General features: G+C 42.3%; 1 protein-coding gene across 1 annotated transcript in view; it reads left to right on the top strand.

Annotated features, from left to right (window-relative positions):
• Positions 1-11,874: 11,874 nt before the first annotated feature.
• Positions 11,875-17,529, top strand: part of LOC306934349 (uncharacterized protein) — a gene marked incomplete at its 5' end in the record, with an annotated part of 28,506 nt that continues 22,851 nt past the window's right edge. The window contains 3 exons of the mRNA XM_079516918.1: positions 11,875-12,427; positions 12,946-13,050; positions 13,769-13,915. Of these exons, the coding sequence (XP_079373044.1) occupies positions 11,875-12,427; positions 12,946-13,050; positions 13,769-13,915 (805 nt within the window). The remainder of the gene's footprint in view (positions 12,428-12,945; positions 13,051-13,768; positions 13,916-17,529) is intronic.

The following is a 17,529-nucleotide window of genomic DNA, read 5'->3' as shown; positions in this document are numbered from 1 at the left end:
GCCAGCTATAACCCAACTCTTACTAAACATACTGAAATTATGTATATTCCATGTCAAGTCAAACTTGATTAGAGTAGGATTCACTTCAGATAATTCCCAGGTTTTACACTCTGTATTTAAGGGGGCACCCAGAGTTGAACTGGGGACCTCTACATCTGCAGTCAAATGCTCTACCACTGAGCTATACCCCCACATAACTTGAGCCTGTACAGTACAAACTATCTTTTACATGAACTCAATTTTAGTGTTAAGATTCAAAGCAGGCTATAGATATAAACATGGATTTCACAACATGTTGGGCAGGGGGCACCAGAGTTGAACTGGGGACCTCTTGATCTGCAGTCAAATGCTCTACCACTGAGCTATACCCCCACATAACTTGAGCCTGTACAGTACAAACTATCTTTTAAATGAACTAAATTTTAGTGTTAAGATTCAAAGCAGGCTATAGACATAAACATGGATTTCACAACAAGTTGGGCAGGGGGCACCCAGAGTTTAACTGGGGACCTCTTGATCTGCAGTCAAATGCTCTACCACTGAGCTATACCCCCACATAACTTGAGCCTGTAATGTACAAACTATCTTTTAAATTAACTCAATTTTACTGTTAAGATTCAAAGCAGGCTATAGACATAAACATGGATTTCACAACATGTTGGGCAGGGGGCACCTAGAGTTGAACTGGGGACCTCTTGATCTGCAGTCAAATGCTCTACCACTGAGCTATACCCCCACATAACTTGAGCCTGTACAGTACAAACTATCTTTTAAATGAACTCAATTTTAGTGTTAAGATTCAAAGCAGGCTATAGACATAAACATGGATTTCACAACATGTTGGGCAGGGGGCACCCAGAGTTGAACTGGGGACCTCTTGATCTTCAGTCAATTGCTCTACCACTGAGCTATACCCCCACACAACTTGAGGCTGTACAGTACAAAAGATAGTTGTCTCCACCAGGCCGAAGGCATGGGGAGAGAGTATGTTTTGCACTCCGTCCGTCCGTCCGTCTGTGTGTCCGTGTGTCCGTCCGTCCGTCCGTGTGTCCGTCCGTCCGTCTGTGAACAGCTAATCTCTGGCACCGTTGGCTTGATCGCAGCCATACTCTGCACACACACTCCCTGGATGCCAGAGCTGAACCTCTGCTCCAAAGTTTTCACATTGGCCTGTTATAGCGCCACCAGGAGGCCGCTTTGTGCAAAACACATTTTTGACAGTACACCTACAGATTTTGTCCAAACATTACGCAAATTGGTACACAGTCTCTCTAGAGCCATTCAACGAAACAGGTCTTTCAGATTTTTCAGACTCCATCCTGATTGGCTACGATTGGCTTCCAAAGTTCGCAGGAGTGCTCCGTTTCAAACAAAATGCTGCAAATCATGAACACATCGTGTGCTTTCCGTGAAATAACTGGTCGATTTGTGTTTTTACCTATAACTGCACCGATCTGTGTAAAACCATGTATGCAGACTCCCTAGAGGTCAAGGAAAAACCTTTACCTGGAATTTTTCACATCTGCTCTTTATAGCGCCACCAGGAGGCCGACATATGTAAAACACATTTTCTAATATTACTCCTTCAGATTTTATCCAAATTTCACGCAAATCGGTACACATGCTCTCCATAGTCATGTGATCATGTGATTTGTTTGATTTCTCATAATTATCCATCCTGATTGGCTACGATTGGCTTCTAAATTTTTCAGGAGTAGCCCGTTTTGTACAAATCGCCACAACTCCTCAACGCAGCATCCGATTGCGGTGAAACTGTGCATGCCTATTCCCACTACTAGGCTGAGGAAGAAATGCCACTTGATAGTTTTCAAATCAGCCTCATGGTGGCGCTACAACAGGCCAAGTCGCGACACACACACACACACACACACACACACACACACACACACACACACACACACACACACACACACACTCCTATCCTCCTGGTGGAGACCTGTGCCCAGAAGGGCACTTTTTCTAGTTTTATATATTTCTCATATTTTATTTTAGTTCTACAGTTCAAAAGTTCCACCCCGTCATGCCTACGATCCACCCTGTCATTTCGTTGTCATTTGTGTGTTTTCTAACTTTTCTTGCAAATAAACATTTATTTTCACAAGTTAGTTCTGCTTTTTGTATGATTCCTTTATAAACCAATGAGGGCTAAATAGTATTGATTGAAAGTTTGATAAAATATTAGTTTTTCTAGATTTTATTTAGAAAACAAAGTGCCACTCTCACATATTTTATAGAGAAACAAATTGTTTAACATCATTTCATTATTATCTAAATGCTTTTCCTATTAACTCAAATATATTATTGAGAACGGGACACAATAGCTTTCTGAAAATGTACATTTTATAATCACGATGTAATTACAATGTACTTAGTCTACTTTGAATTTGTCCCTGACAGGGTGGACATATTTTCCTATTTGCACATTAAATTCATAAAAAGTATGGGAGCTTGACCAACATGCATTTCTAACAGTACAACACCCACTTAATACAATGAGTATAAAGTTAAATGGAAAATCTCAGCTTAAAAAAAAAGAAAAAAAGCTAAGTCCCAAATGTACCTTAATTATGGTGATATTTACTCTATTAATATGCTATATGATTCATAATACACCGCACACGCACCATGACGCACGGGGGGAAATAAACAGTAGGCCTAGGCCTAAACACACACAGCCAGAGGCGGATTTACCGTTGGGCTAGGGTGGGCTGAAGCCCGGGGGCCCCCGACTAGGGGGGCCCAAAAAAAAAAACGACTGCCGCGGAGGAGAGCGTTTCCGGGAATCTGGCCGTCGCAGCATTCGTCTGCGGAGGTGGAGCTTAATTTCCATCCACCAGCTGTCTAAAAACCCGGAAAAAGAAGCTGCGGGCAGCCGAAAACGACCGCGGCTCTTTAGATAGTGTGGCAGCACCTACTGAGAGAAAGTCGGCAGAGAGAGAGGGGGGCGGGTGGGGGGAGACTCGGGAGAGATAGAGAGAGGGGGACAGAGAGAGAGAGACAGAGAGAGAGAGAGAGAGAGACAGAGAGAGAGAGAGAGAGAGAGAGAGAGAGAGAGAGAGAGAGACGGGGACAGAGAGAGAGAGAGAGATAGGCGGGGACAGAGAGAGAGAGAGAGATAGAGAGAGGGAGAGAGAGAGAGATCCATTGTTAGCCTACACTAGGAGTGCTGTCATGATTTAAAGTTTTTCTTTTTTCTACAACAGAGTAAACATGGGAAGAATTGCTATTTTATGTTTCATGTTAAAACATAGCATTCAAAAACTCAATTAGCACAAGTTTAACTTCCAATGTGATATATCCATGCCGAACGTGTTTACGTTTACAACTCAATGTGCCGGCGGAAGTGTTGTCCTCTTTCAAGAGGGGTTGAGCAGAGGAGGAAAAGCCTTCTTGCTCTCTGCTGCCTCCAGGTGGGCAGGGTGTCCTCGACGCAAGGTATGCAACGCAAGCAATATGGTTGCGTAGGCTCGGGATCAGATCTCAACCCGACGGAACGAGACAGATCACGTAACTGACGTTACGTTACGTTGACATTATTATATAAGGACCGTAATTGGAAAAAGCCTACGCCGGCTCCCATGCATTTGTTGAAGAGACATTTTCAAATTATATTGTTATTATTGCTTAAATTATCGCTTTGGCTAAAACGCTGAATCCCGCGGATAAAGTAGGCTATGTAGGCTACATATAACTACAGGCATTAATAACTACCGCATATGTACAATTATATAGCCTACATTTAACAAAAAAGCTTGATTGACGTTTGTACTGTAAATAGGTCAATATTGTGTCAGAACCACACAGGCTCACAACTGGGGTTCCCCAAGGCTCGGTTCTGGGTCCTCTTCTTTTCTCTCTCTACACTACATCTCTGGGTGCTGTCATCCACTCCCATGGCTTTTCCTACCACTGCTATGCCGATGACACCCAGCTGATCCTCTCATTCCCCCCCTCTGATACCCATGAAGTGGAGGCACGCATTGCTGCTTGTCTGGCTGACATCTCGGCGTGGATGTCGACAAACCACCTGAAGCTCAACCGAGACCGAGCTGATGTTCCTCCCGGGGAAGGGCTGTCCGCACCGAGACATGGCCATCACCATTGATAATGCTGTGGTGACCTCAACTCGGACTGCGAAGAATCTGGGTGTGACCCTGGACGATCAACTGACGTTCTCGGCAAACATCGCATCAGTGACAAGGTCCTGCAGATTCCTCCTCTACAACATCAGGAGGATTCGCCCCTTCCTCACGGAGAAGGCAGCCCAGGTGCTCATCCAGGCTCTCGTCATCTCCCGCCTAGACTACTGCAACTCCCTCCTTGCTGGTGCTCCGGCATCTGCCATCAGACCTCTGGAGCTTGTTCAGAAAGCTGCGGCTCGTCTGGTGTTCAACCGCCCCAAGTTCTCCCACACAACCATCCTTCTCCGTTCTCTACACTGGCTCCCTGTAGCGGCTCGCATCCAGTTCAAAACCCTGGTGTTAGCCTATAGGGCAGTGAAAAGAACAGCTCCTTCCTACCTCCGGGCTATGGTCGATGCCTACACCCCTGCCCGACCACTTCGGTCTGCCACCTCGGGGCGACTGATTGCCTCGTCACTCAAGGGTCCTTCTGGCCGATCCACACGGTCACGACTCTTTTCTGTTCTGGCCCCACAGTGGTGGAATGAACTTCCCACTGATGTTAGGACAGCAGAGTCACTGCCCATATTTCGCCGCAGGTTGAAAACCCACCTCTTCAGGAAACACTACCCTTCCTCTCTGCCTGACCTACTTGTTGTTAACTAGTTGTACGAACGCTTGTTTTCTATTGTTGTATTGTTTATTGGATCTTGTTTAGTCGATACACTTAATTGTTTTAGCTCATGCTCATTTGATTTAGCTATTTTGTCTCATCTGTTTAAGGAAATAGGTAGCTGATATATTGCACTTTTACCTTAGCGCTAGGTATACTCTTGGTTGCTTGTTTTTGCAGAAAATGCACTAAAGACTTCTGGTGATTAGTAGTTTTTGTTCCCTACCTATGTTGAATACACTTATTGTAAGTCGCTTTGGATAAAAGCGTCTGCTAAATGACTGTAATGTAATGTCAATACAAAAACTGCTATAAAACCAGAAAAGCACTAAGGCTTCTTTACATCAGGTATAAAGTAAAACTAAAACGTGACAACCGTATGGACAAAGGGGCAGAAGAACTGGGAGGCGGAGGCACGGGGGTGCGCTGCCCGGGACAGTGTACATACAGTAGCAAGTCTTCGCCACTGTAACATCCCCCTGAAGTCATTACTACTGTAGATAACCTTCAACTGACACACATTATGAGTCGTAACACAGACACACAGCCAATACAGATTACATCCTCTTCAACAATCTGCCTCGCACAAATACCTCTCACAACAACGAATCCACTTTGCTTCCTTTGGAACAAAATTAACTTTATATTGATTTTGAAATCCAAGACACGTAGAACATGATCTCCCTCTGTCTCTTTCTGTCTCTCCACTGAGGGTGGACGAAGCTCAAACTAGCTCAACCTCAGGACAGATTAACAACATAATGGAACCAATGTTTTTATCCAGTCCTAATTTCAAACCTTTTTGGGCCAGACTCCCAATCTATCTTAATAACCACACAAACATATTTTGTATTTATGTACAGCGGTAGGCAGAGAAGCCGTTCGCGATCGCAATCTACTCTAAAAGCCATAACAAGATTAGACAATGAATGCTCATAGTTTCCCCTGACCCAGATAATAAAGCAGCTATTCAGCATACAGTAAACAGAGAGTCACCACTGGGGAACTAAATAAGAACTTGGTAAATAATTTTAATGATTATGACTCTGGACAAGTTGCTCATTAGCGCAGAGGACTTCAGAGGACTCCATCTCACTGTTCCGGGTTTAATTTAAGTATATAATTATAATCTTGGTGGATTGAGTTTCCACTGTACTGCCATAATGAACTGCATCTCTTTCCTCCCATATCTGTCTTTCTTGCAATTGTTGGCCTTGATGTTGTTCTTCACCCCCATGTCTCGGTCTCTCTACGTCAAACTCTTCTGTGTCCCTTCCTGCCCTCCCTGTATGTAGGCTACTTGCTCTCTCTCTCTCTTATGAGGGTCAATTAAGCAACAGTACCTAAAGGAATATTGACCTTATAGGGCAGGGGTTCTCAATGTTTTTGGCCGGGGACCCCTGGAGATGCTTTGGCAGTGTCTCGGGACCCCTGCCCCGCAGATGACCGCTTTTCTAAATATGTACATACAGTGTGGGAAGAGAGAAGGATCTTCCTCCTCGCTCTGTTTTCTATACAATGAATTATGTGGACTCAACGGTCAACCGCTGCTGCATTTGAGACAGCCACAATCGACTGAAACGGAGAGGCGGAAATATCATGCGATTTGGCCTAGTATGATCTGACTGAGCCAAAGTTCATTTGTCTTATCTATGCATTCGATCTGTTTGGAACTGGGGGCGTGGGTTTGTTGAATGGCTCATTGTAGTGCACCTTACATTCATTGCCCACAGGGTGGGTGGGCAGAAACACAATCGGATAGGACAACACCAATCCTTCGGTTTGTATAACATCTGAATGGAATCATGTTCCTTGGCGGGTTGAACTAGGAGGAGGTGTTTATGGTACACAGACCATCCTAGAGTCAGATCTATGGCTCAGTGATGGGAGTCATGTAGCAGGGGAGGTGGTGGTTGTGGTATGAAGGTTTGTAACTAGTGCAAAGGATACCCAGTGTTCCAATTTGTTCTATTCACGCTGAAACGTTGAGGAATAATGTTACTCTGATCATATGCATTGTTACATAAATAGCAGGTGCCTTTTGATACAGAAAACAATAGCCCAGTGTAGGCTACACCCTGCAATCAGATCCATTCACGCTTGCTATGACAGAATGTTCTCATATCGCATTGCAAAGAAGAAATGCCTTTCATAGCCCACATGCATCCATACAATATTCACAATACTCATCCTGGCAGAAATATAATGGAAAGCAATTTAAATCATCAGAAATCAGTGGTACATTATTCAGTGTTCCTGTGTCACATCATGCATCATTTCAACACTCCCTGAAGCATTTTAGAGAAAAGTCAAGTGAAGATAATATTCTAAGCATTAAGTCGCCACACTTTGAGCTCTGCTCGAGTCATGGACATTAGATAAGTAGTCTGTCTTGAGCTGTCATGATCGTGAACGGTTACTTGATAATTCATTGTGATACAAATAATTGTGATTAACGATTGAATGCTTTCAGTTTGACTTTTAGGCTTTGTTAACAAAAACTTCACTAGGTGCCTATATGTGAAATACCGGTACCTAATATACAAACAAATTACTGACATATTTAATAACTTTATACTTTCAAACTTGAAAGTAACGTTGATTATATAATAATTGTGAGGTCTAGTTTATTTAGCCGGTTGATTCCAAATCACCATAATATACCTCACATTATGGATGTCACCATATGGCGTCTGGGTAAATCTATTTCAAATTATGTGGTCCCCTCCAGTCATCTGAAGCCATCAAAACAATGAACACCTGAGTCCGACGTTCAGCCTTAACAGAGATCTGACCACTGGGTTATCACCCAATGCACATGTCCAACCAGCTGATACATCTACAGCACCCAGCCCAAAGCCATATTAAAATACCAGGGATGGACGCACACCCAGCCCAACCCATAGCATGGCATACCTCAACCACAAGGCAGCCCTGGCAATGGCAAGGTTAATCCTGGGGTCAGTGTGTGCGCGCGCGCGCGTGTGTGTGTGCCTGCATGTTGTTGAATGCGCACACATACACATTTGTGTGCATGCTCACTGCATTGCATTCATATGCATTTGTGTGTGCTCGCGTGCATGTGAGTGAATAGGTGCACTTAGCCATCTTGAATTTCTGTCTAACCGCCACCCCCAGCACCATAAAAGCTTGTCTAAAGCTTGTTATCTCTGATGCATGCATGAATATTTGTTAGTCAAACTCTACCACTGAACCCTGGTGGATAAAGTTCCATCATCATCCAAGGTAATAAAATGCGCCGTTTGTCCTCCTACACAAATGACTGAGATACAGGTGCACTCCTCCCCGTGTCCATTTGAGAGATAGATACAGGTGCACTCCTCCCTGTGTCCATGTGAGAGATAGATACAGGTGCACTCCTCCCTGTGTCCATGTGAGAGATAGCTATCAGTTAAAAGGGTAACTGAAGCCTCTTCTATCCTTCTTGGCTCCTTTCAGACTCCCATTACTTCCTGTGGTGAATAAGACGTATCTTCTTTTAGCTCTGTTTACCTGAAGCATATGGCAGGCCTACTGTAGTCAGCAAGCTGTTATTTTTTTTTTTTTTTTAAGATATTTTTTTGCGGCTTACGCCTTTTATTGGTTTTTGAAGGGACAGACAGTAGGCTGACAGGAAACGGGAGAGAGATGGGGGAAAACATGCAGTAAAGGCCGTGTCGGGCTCGGGAGTCGAACCCGCAGCACACTGCGATTGGATTACCAGTCGGGTGCCCAGACGGTTACGCCACCGCCTGGGCAGCAAGCTGTTCTTATGACTAACCGTCCCGCTGTTTGTTTCAGGGTTTTAATGCTCTTGTGACCAAATCACATGATGCGCTCCGCTATCATAGTGTTCTCCATCAGCTGACCTCACACACCATGAAGGATTTTTTTAAGTTAGTTGGAAAACTGGGGTTATTTGGTCCAGAGAGAGGAAAGACACACAGGACAAAAACAGTATTAATGCTTCTATTGATTACAATCTCACCGTTCGCTCAATAGCCTCCCCGATGTAACACAATGCATCCCGGGGAATGAATAACCATTGCTAATGGCTATAAAAAGCTCATGAGAGTCCGTTAACATTCCAGCTGATAAGAATCAATATTTCCCCAGACCGCAATCTTTATTTAATCTCAATACTGTGGCACAAAGAATTAGTGGGGGAAAGTGGACAAGGATGTTGCTTGGTCAGATCAGAAAAGGACACTTGATTCATGTGATTGGAATACTTGCGATTATGGCTATGAGCCTATCCTGGGTGTGCAAACAGTACTACACAGTAATTTTTGGCCCTGCTGAGACTTTGTGCACCATTTGAATATTGGTTCACACTGAAAGGATTACAATCTAGTCAATCACCATCTATAGTGAGGTGACTTGATTAAAGAAATATGTAATTCTTACATCAGTTGCAATAGTCAAATCATTTCCAAAGGAAGAAAAAAACATGAATAGACAAATCTGTGGGCTCCAACTTGAGTTTATTCAATACTGAGATCTATAGTCAGTTAATCACATCCCAGCAGTATTTATTATTGCAATTAGCCCAATGATATAAGCATGGAAATCACTGTGATGCAGTAATAGCTATCTGTCTGCCTCCAGGGTGGGAGAGGCAACAAGGGCACTCAAACAGAAAGTCACATAATTATGCCGGTGGTGGGAGGTAAGACATGAGTGGGTTACTCCCTAGGTAATTGAAGCCAGGTAGGCAGGACTGAAATACTACTGTGCAAGTGAAAATTAAAATGTCTTTAAACCCCTTAGGTCCTCTAGCGCCAAGTTTCCACAATGATATATTTCAATGTAAAGAGGTGAGAGGTGTAGATACAATGCTAAAGGCAAAAAGGGGGTCCTGAAATAGCTGTCTGTTAATTTCTTCACGCCTTTATGCATAAGGGTCTACACCTACTGGGACGGCTGAAACACCACATCTCCTCCTACCCTAGAAAGGATACCAAGGATAAGAAAGTGATGTCACAAGCAATCATACTGTAAGTGTACGTAGCCTGTATGGAGTCCATATATAGGGGCAGTAGTGGCTCAGGTGTAGAGTGGCCGGTAGAGCGGCCGGATGGGAACCACAAGGTTCCCAGTTCGCTTCCGGGCTCCCCCAGAAGTGTCAAAGTGTCTTTCTATAAAAGAAAAATGTAATTCATATCACAATGTTTAATCTACAACAATTTATAATCTGTTCTCAATAAAAACCTATTTGACAAAAAAAATAAGTGTCAAAGTGTCCTTGAGCACATCTGAACCCCTAATTGCTCCTGATGTGCAGGTTGGTGCCGTGCATAGTTTCCTCCGCTATCAGTTTATGAAGGTGTGTGTGAATGGGTGAATGTAATGTACAATCAAAAGTGCTATATAAATGCTCCATTTACCATATGTACTTCACTGCAAAACCCTTTAAAGGATTTGTATTTGCACATTTCTCTGTATTGACATTACAAATGGACTGGATGTTATGGCCCAATTTATAATCTGCTCAAGAGGCACTAATTGCAACTTTTTGGTTAAATGCTATTATTCAAAAATAGACACCCCTATTTAAAATAGGGGTGTTTTCCAACCCCCCACACAGAAAGGAAATAAATGAACATACATGCCAATATAGCCTATATGCTGCATAGTTGCCATGCCCATATTCAGGTTCGTACATAAAACAATATGTGGATTTATAGGAAATATACTGTGATTCCTGTCCTGCAGCCTTGTTCTGTTGAGAGAATCTTAATACAACTATTCAGTTTTTTTTTTTCTTTATTTTTATTTTTTCCAAACTAGGGGTTTTTCATGATTCTGAATCCATTTCAAGCATTAGTTTTGCACGAAAAACACTCCTTGGCCTAAATTTGGCCATAGCCAATGTGCCCAAATGTGCTGTCCTCATCACATTTGTGCTGACCTCATCACTTTTGTGATGACGGCTATGTTAGTTTTTTAGCCCAAGAAGTGTTTTTTGCTAAACTAATGCTTGCCTTGGAATGGAATGAAAATTGGAAAATGTTGCCATATATATGTTGTCTATGGTGTGGTATACAAAAATGGCCATAACTTTTTTTCGCAATGTTTCCGGCAGAGCAGGCCTCTCATTCTGTGGACCTTAATGACCAAATTAATAGAAAAAACACGAATAAAAAGTACGGCATGACATCACAGGTCCTCTCAAATTGTGGGTGACTTGCTACCCGGCTATATGGAATACTGTAATCAAGTAATTGTTTTTTTTTCTTTTCTTTTTTTTACTGTCCTATATATATATGTGAATATCAGCAGTCAAATAACTTGTATTGCAGTCAATGGAATGAAGTTGACAAGGAAGATCATCTTTTAGGGAACTGTGTTTCAGATGATTAAAGTACAGTGTCCTTTTTCCTTTTCATAATTATCCTTTTATATTGTTTGTGCAGTATATTAATCTGTCAGACAGCATCACAGTTCCTTAAAAGATTATCTTCCTTGTCAACTTAATTCCATTGACTGCAATAAAGGTATTGCTTCACTGCTGTCCTTTGACCGCTGATATTCACAGTTTGACGTGGGACGTCAATAAAATTAACAATTACTTGATTGCAGTATTCCATAATGACTTTGTTTTGGCCTTGCAACTCCCATCCCCCCACCCCACCCCCTACAACTGGCCCTGGTGAAGACATGTATACTTCACGTCTATTGAATGAATATCAAAGTATTTTAAGAATAAAGGTCAGAGTATTCTTTGAATTATAATTTGAAATAACATTTGCTTCTTGTGTGAACGTGTCAGTGCACACGCTAACCTCAGTGTCCTCAAATGACACCGGAAAAAACAAGCCCATGCCGTTTATGGCAATAACAGCAGCTGATTACACTGAATATCTTCACAGCCGCTCTCTTTGCAGATCCAGGACATACAGGCCATGCCAGCTCTTATCGTTGGTCGACCTTGACTTTATTTAGGGTCCAGCCTGTACTGTAGATGAACTTCCCACTGGTTACCATGACGTGCCCAATGCTAGTCTATATAAAAGGCGTGCTGGACCGTACGGTATCTTCAGTCACTCTGTTCCCAGAATGAAGACTGCTGGGGCTTGGCTTGTTCTACTGATGTGTCTCTCTGAGGCTGGAGCTCAGGAGGAGACAGGGACACTTAATGAGAGAGACAACAATGTAGAACCACAGTCTGACATCTGGGCTGAGTTGACATTTGTGAGAGACATGGTGCACAGCCTAGCAAACACTGTGGTAGTGCAGGGAAACACTATGGCAGTACAGGGAGAGAAGCTGAAGACCACGGAGGCCAAGGTGACAGCCAGCGAAGGAGAAGTCCAGGAGCTGAGAGACACTGTGGTAGTACTGGGAGAGAAGCTGAAGACCACGGAGGCCAAGGTGACAGCCAGCGAAGGAGAAGTCCAGGAGCTGAGAGACACTGTGGTAGTACTGGGAGAGAAGCTGAAGACCACGGAGGCCAAGGTGACAGCCAGCGAAGGAGAAGTCCAGGAGCTGAGAGACACTGTGGTAGTACTGGGAGAGAAGCTGAAGAACGTGGAGGAAGATGCCAAGGAGCAGAGAGACTTGGTGTCTGATCTTCGCCTGGAGTTGGCCATCACCAAACATGAGATGAAAGGTATGGCAAAATAACATGCAGGTTAGAATGGTCAAAAGTAGGGGTGTAACGATATAGTAACTGAATCGAAGTATATTAAAATGAAAACAGCAAAATTGTATCGTAACGTTTTTCAATGCAAATAATCGGTATCGACAAATAATTTCCTTTGCAAAGAATCGATTGTATCAATACTACATTTGTGTGCGTGGTATTTAGCAATTTTTAGAAGAAAAAAATAAAATATGGGTTTAATTACTTAGTTTAAAATAATGTCAATGTATTTTACATAGTTACTCTATCGATTTCAAATCATTGAATCGTATCAGATCGGATCTCCATAATGAACCAATATCGTCCATGTATTGTCAACCATGTATCGTGATACGTATTGTAGGCCTATCGCTGTTAAAATGTATCGTTACACCCCTAGTCAAGAGGCAACGACATGCTTGTTGTGCCAAAAAAGGAGCCTGAAGGTTGTGTAAAGGTTCAGGCTGAAATGTGTTTAAAAGCTTTCTCTGTGAAATGTTTTCCAGAAATGGCTGCTGAATTGACTGCCAGTCAGAAGCAGGTTGAAGTCCTCCATGCCAGACTCAGTACCAGTGAAGACCAGGTGGAGAACTTGAAGACAGAAAATGAAGGTAATTAGACCATATTCAGTCAATGCATGTATGAGAGGACAGTGTTGAACCATGTCTTACTTATAATTCCTTCAGTTGAGCTCAGAGATCTGATCATGTTTTCAACATGATCATGTTTTCAACATGATCTGTATGTTTGATTCTATGATCTATTGTAGTAGAAATTATTACATTTGTGTTGATTTAATATTCATGGTGTATTGATTTAATATTCATGTTTTATTGATTTAATATATCCATGTTGTATTGATTTTAATTTCAAGAATTGAAGTATATCACAATGAAAACAGCAACATTGACTATCGTATCGTATCGTTTTTCAATGCAAATAATCGGTATCGAATCGTTTTGCTATGCAAATAATCGATTGTATCAATACTACATTTGTGTGGTATTTAGCATTTCTTTGAAGAAAAAAATAAAAAGATGGGTTTAATTACTTAGTTTAAAATAATGTCAATGTATTTTACATAGTTACTGTATCAATTTCAAATCATTGAATCAGATCGGATCGCCATAATGAAACAATATCGTCCATGTATCATATTGTCAACCATGTATCGTCATACGTATTGTATCGCTGTTAAAATGTATCGTTACACCCCTAGTCAAGACTCAAGAGGCAACATGCTTGTTGTGACAAAAAAGGAGCCTGAAGGTTGTGTAAAGGTTCAGGCTGAAATATGTTTAAAAGCTTTCTCTGTGAAATGTTTTCCAGAAATGGCTGCTGAATTGACTGCCAGTCAGAAGCAGGTTGAAGTCCTCCATGCCAGACTCAGTACCAGTGAAGACCAGATCCAGACCATCCAGACCAGACTCAGTACCAGTGAAGATCAGGTGGATAACTTGAAGACAGAAAATGAAGGTAATTAGACCATGATGATATTCAGTCAATGCATGTATGAGAGGACAGTGTTCAACCATGTCTTACTTATAATTCCTTCAGTTGAGCTCAGAGATCTGATCATGTTTTCAACATGATCTGTATGTTTGATACTGTATGATGATACTGTATGTTTGATATAATCCACAAGAGCATTTATGACTGATTTATATTAAAGGTATATTCAGTGATTTGACTCAATTCAAATATCACTTATTTTTTCTTTTTTTCTGGATAATCCTCCCTACTATAGAGTGTGCTGACCATATAAGGAGTTCCTCCCTGTCCCCAGTGAGCCCCTGGGGTAAAAAAAAACCCTAGTTTCAGTTTTGGTGGCGGGTGGCAAAGCCTTCATCCAATCAGGATGAGAGGGGCCTTCCTCCAATCATGATAGAGTGGGGGCGGGCCTTGGTGCACATGCTGTTGGCCTGTTGCACTTCCCCCCACTGTAGAGCGTGTGCATGTGCACATTTTGTTACCGGGGCGGACTGGGTGGTTTTCCAAATCACTCAAATCACTGAATGCTCCTTTAATGTTGTATTGATTTAATTAGAAACTCCATTTGGTTACATGTAAGCCAGGTCTCCCCATTGACCTTCAATGGGGTATTTGGTCTAAGTTTACTGCGCATTACGTTGCCACCAACATGCTAATACTAACATGCTAATGCTAACATGCTAGCATGCTAACATTTTAATGCTAACATGCTAATGCTAACATGCTAATGCTAGCATGTTAACATGCTAATGCTAACATGCTAACATGCTAATATGCTAATGCTAACATGCTAATGCTAACATGCTAATGCTAACATGCTAATGCTAACATGCTAACATGCTAATGCTAACATGCTAATGCTAACATGCTAACATGCTAATGCTAACATGCTAATGCTAACATGCTAATGCTAGCATGTTAACATGCTAATGCTAACATGCTAACATGCTAATATGCTAATGCTAACATGTTAATGCTAACATGCTAATGCTAACATGCTAACATGCTAATGCTAACATGCTAACATGCTAATGCTAACATGCTAATGCTAACATGCTAACATGCTAATGCTAACATGCTAACATGCTAATGCTAACATGCTAACATGCTAATGCTAACATGCTAACATGCTAATGCTAACATGCTAATGCTAACATGCTAACATGCTAACATGTTAATGCTAACATGCTAACATGCTAATGTTAACATGTTAATGCTAACATGCCAACATGCTAATGCTAACATGCTAAAATGCTAATGCTAACATGCTAACATGCTAATGCTAACATGCTAATGCTAACATGCTAAGGGGTCCATTTGGTTTCGCTCAGGGGGGCGGCCCAGTTCTGTCGAGCCGCCCCGCGTCCGAAACGGTTGAGAAATGACAGAGTTACGTGTTTCCCCGATTTTCTCTATTGACTTTCAATGTGTGTGTGTGTGCGTGCACATGTGTGCATGTGCGTGCATGTGCGTGTGTGCGCGCGTGTGTGAGAGTTGGTCAGGTGACCTTGAATCATTAACAAAGTATCATTTTCACCTGGGCTAGTCTATGCAATGCAAACAGTATTGAAAGGTAAAAGCACACTGACTCTCTATGAGAGAGCGTATGTCCGAACAAATTGCTCTATCGCAAAAAGTAAAAGTCGAATGCGATTTTTGTTTTCGCCGTGAGTGACCCGAGGCATTGAGGTACGCCGTGTGCGATCGTGGTATTGGTACGATAAAAAACGTGGTTATAAGAGCGAGTTAAGAATTGTGCTTGTGATGAAAAAATTGCTGACTCATTCAGGTATTTAACATGGAGTTTATGACACATTGTAGCGTCAGTCCTGAACTGACACCACGGGCTGGTTACTGAAAGCGAGATCTAGTTTAGACGTGTATATAATAAAAACCAAAAACTGATGACCAAATAAACGTTGACTTCGTTTTGAATTCAATGGTATTTATTTACCGTCACTTCAGCAGGTTAAACAATGAGATTATCAACAGCCTTTGTTCTCATGATACAGTCAACAAACTGTTGCCTCTTTCTCTTCAGTAGCACTTGTGCTTTGTAAGCCACTCCCTCATATAGCCTAGACAAGGCCAACACCTTGGCCTTGACCGTGACGTCAATTATAGAAATAAAATGCATAGAAAAGAAATGGATAGAAAGTAAATGGCTCTTACACGCCAGCCCCTAATTGCTACTGGCATGCAAGACAGAGCAATTCTAAACCAAAAAAAACAAAGAGCCAGAAAAAACAAAAACCCTTTTAGGCATTTAACTCAGCAATATTCAATATTGCGCTATTCCAAACTCAAAGTGGTTAATCTGCACCTTCACATAAAAGGCAGATTTTTGTGACAGGTCTTTCAATCACACTTGTCTTAGTTTTAAGACGAACTGAACGAACGAGGCCTTTCCTATCAGGAAAGGTTTGCAGTATTCTTCCAAGCATCCAAGAGCCTCTTGGTGCTGAAGAATCTGCCACAACGACAATGTCTCCAGGCATGAAACATCGTTTTTCCTTTATCCACTTTTGACGCTCCTGTAATAACGGTAGGTATTCGTGGATCCATCTTTTCCAGAAGAGGTCAGCAATGTATTGGCTCTGTCTCCATCTTCTTTTTGCATACAGATCCTCCTTTCCAAACAGTCCTGGTGGCAGAACTGGTTTGCCTTTCATTAGGAGTAGGTGATTTGGTGTCAAAGCCTCTAGGTCATTTGGGTCATCCGATGGTCGGGTTATGGGGCGGTCATTCAGCATAGCTTCAACCTCGCACAACACAGTTTGAAAGCCTTCATCATCTAGTGTTTGTTGGCGAAGCACTGAACTTAAGATCTTTCTGATCATTCCGAGTTGAAATTCCATTTGATTCCCCTTTGTGCTAGAGACCTTTCAATACGGGTTTGATCGAATGAAGCCAAGGCCTCTCTTAGCTCTCTTTCAGTTCCCACAAAGTTGGTACCATTGTCTGATCTTAGGTGAGAAACTTGACCCCTCCTACAGATGAATCTGCGGATAGCATTGATACAAGAGCTTGTATCGAGTGAGTAAGCCACCTCCAGATGAACAGCTCTACTTGCCATGCAAGTGAAGATTACTCCATAACGCTTTACGATGCTACGTCCTCTTTTCACGCTGATGGGTCCAAAGTAATCCACACCAACGTTTGTGAATGGAGGGAGATCTGGAACCACTCTCTCTGTGGGCAGGTCTGCCATTTTTTGTTCGCCAGTTTTCCCTCTGTACTGTCTGCAGAATCTGCACTTGGTGGTGACTTTCCTCACTGCAGAATTGGCGTTCGTGATCCAATATCTTTTCCTTACAGTGGAAAGTACATGGTTCCTTCCTCCATGACCCAGCTGTTCGTGATAATGCCGGAGGATAAGGCTTGCGATGTGTTGGTCCTTAGATAAGAGGAGGGGATGCTTTAGCTCTTCAGGCAAAGCTGCTTTATTCAGTCGACCCCCAACTCTCAGCAGATTCCCATCTACTATTGGATCCAACTTGTAGATGGAGCTGCTCTTTTGTACCGGTTTTCCAGAGGTTATGGCTGTGATTTCATTGTGGAATCTCTCTTGCTGACAGAATGAAATGATAGATTTCTCT

The sequence above is a fragment of the Electrona antarctica genome, assembly GCF_951216825.1.
Source record: "Electrona antarctica genome assembly, chromosome: 12".
Classification (NCBI taxonomy): Eukaryota; Metazoa; Chordata; class Actinopteri; order Myctophiformes; family Myctophidae; genus Electrona; species Electrona antarctica.
This window is presented reverse-complemented; position numbering and strand designations above follow the sequence as displayed.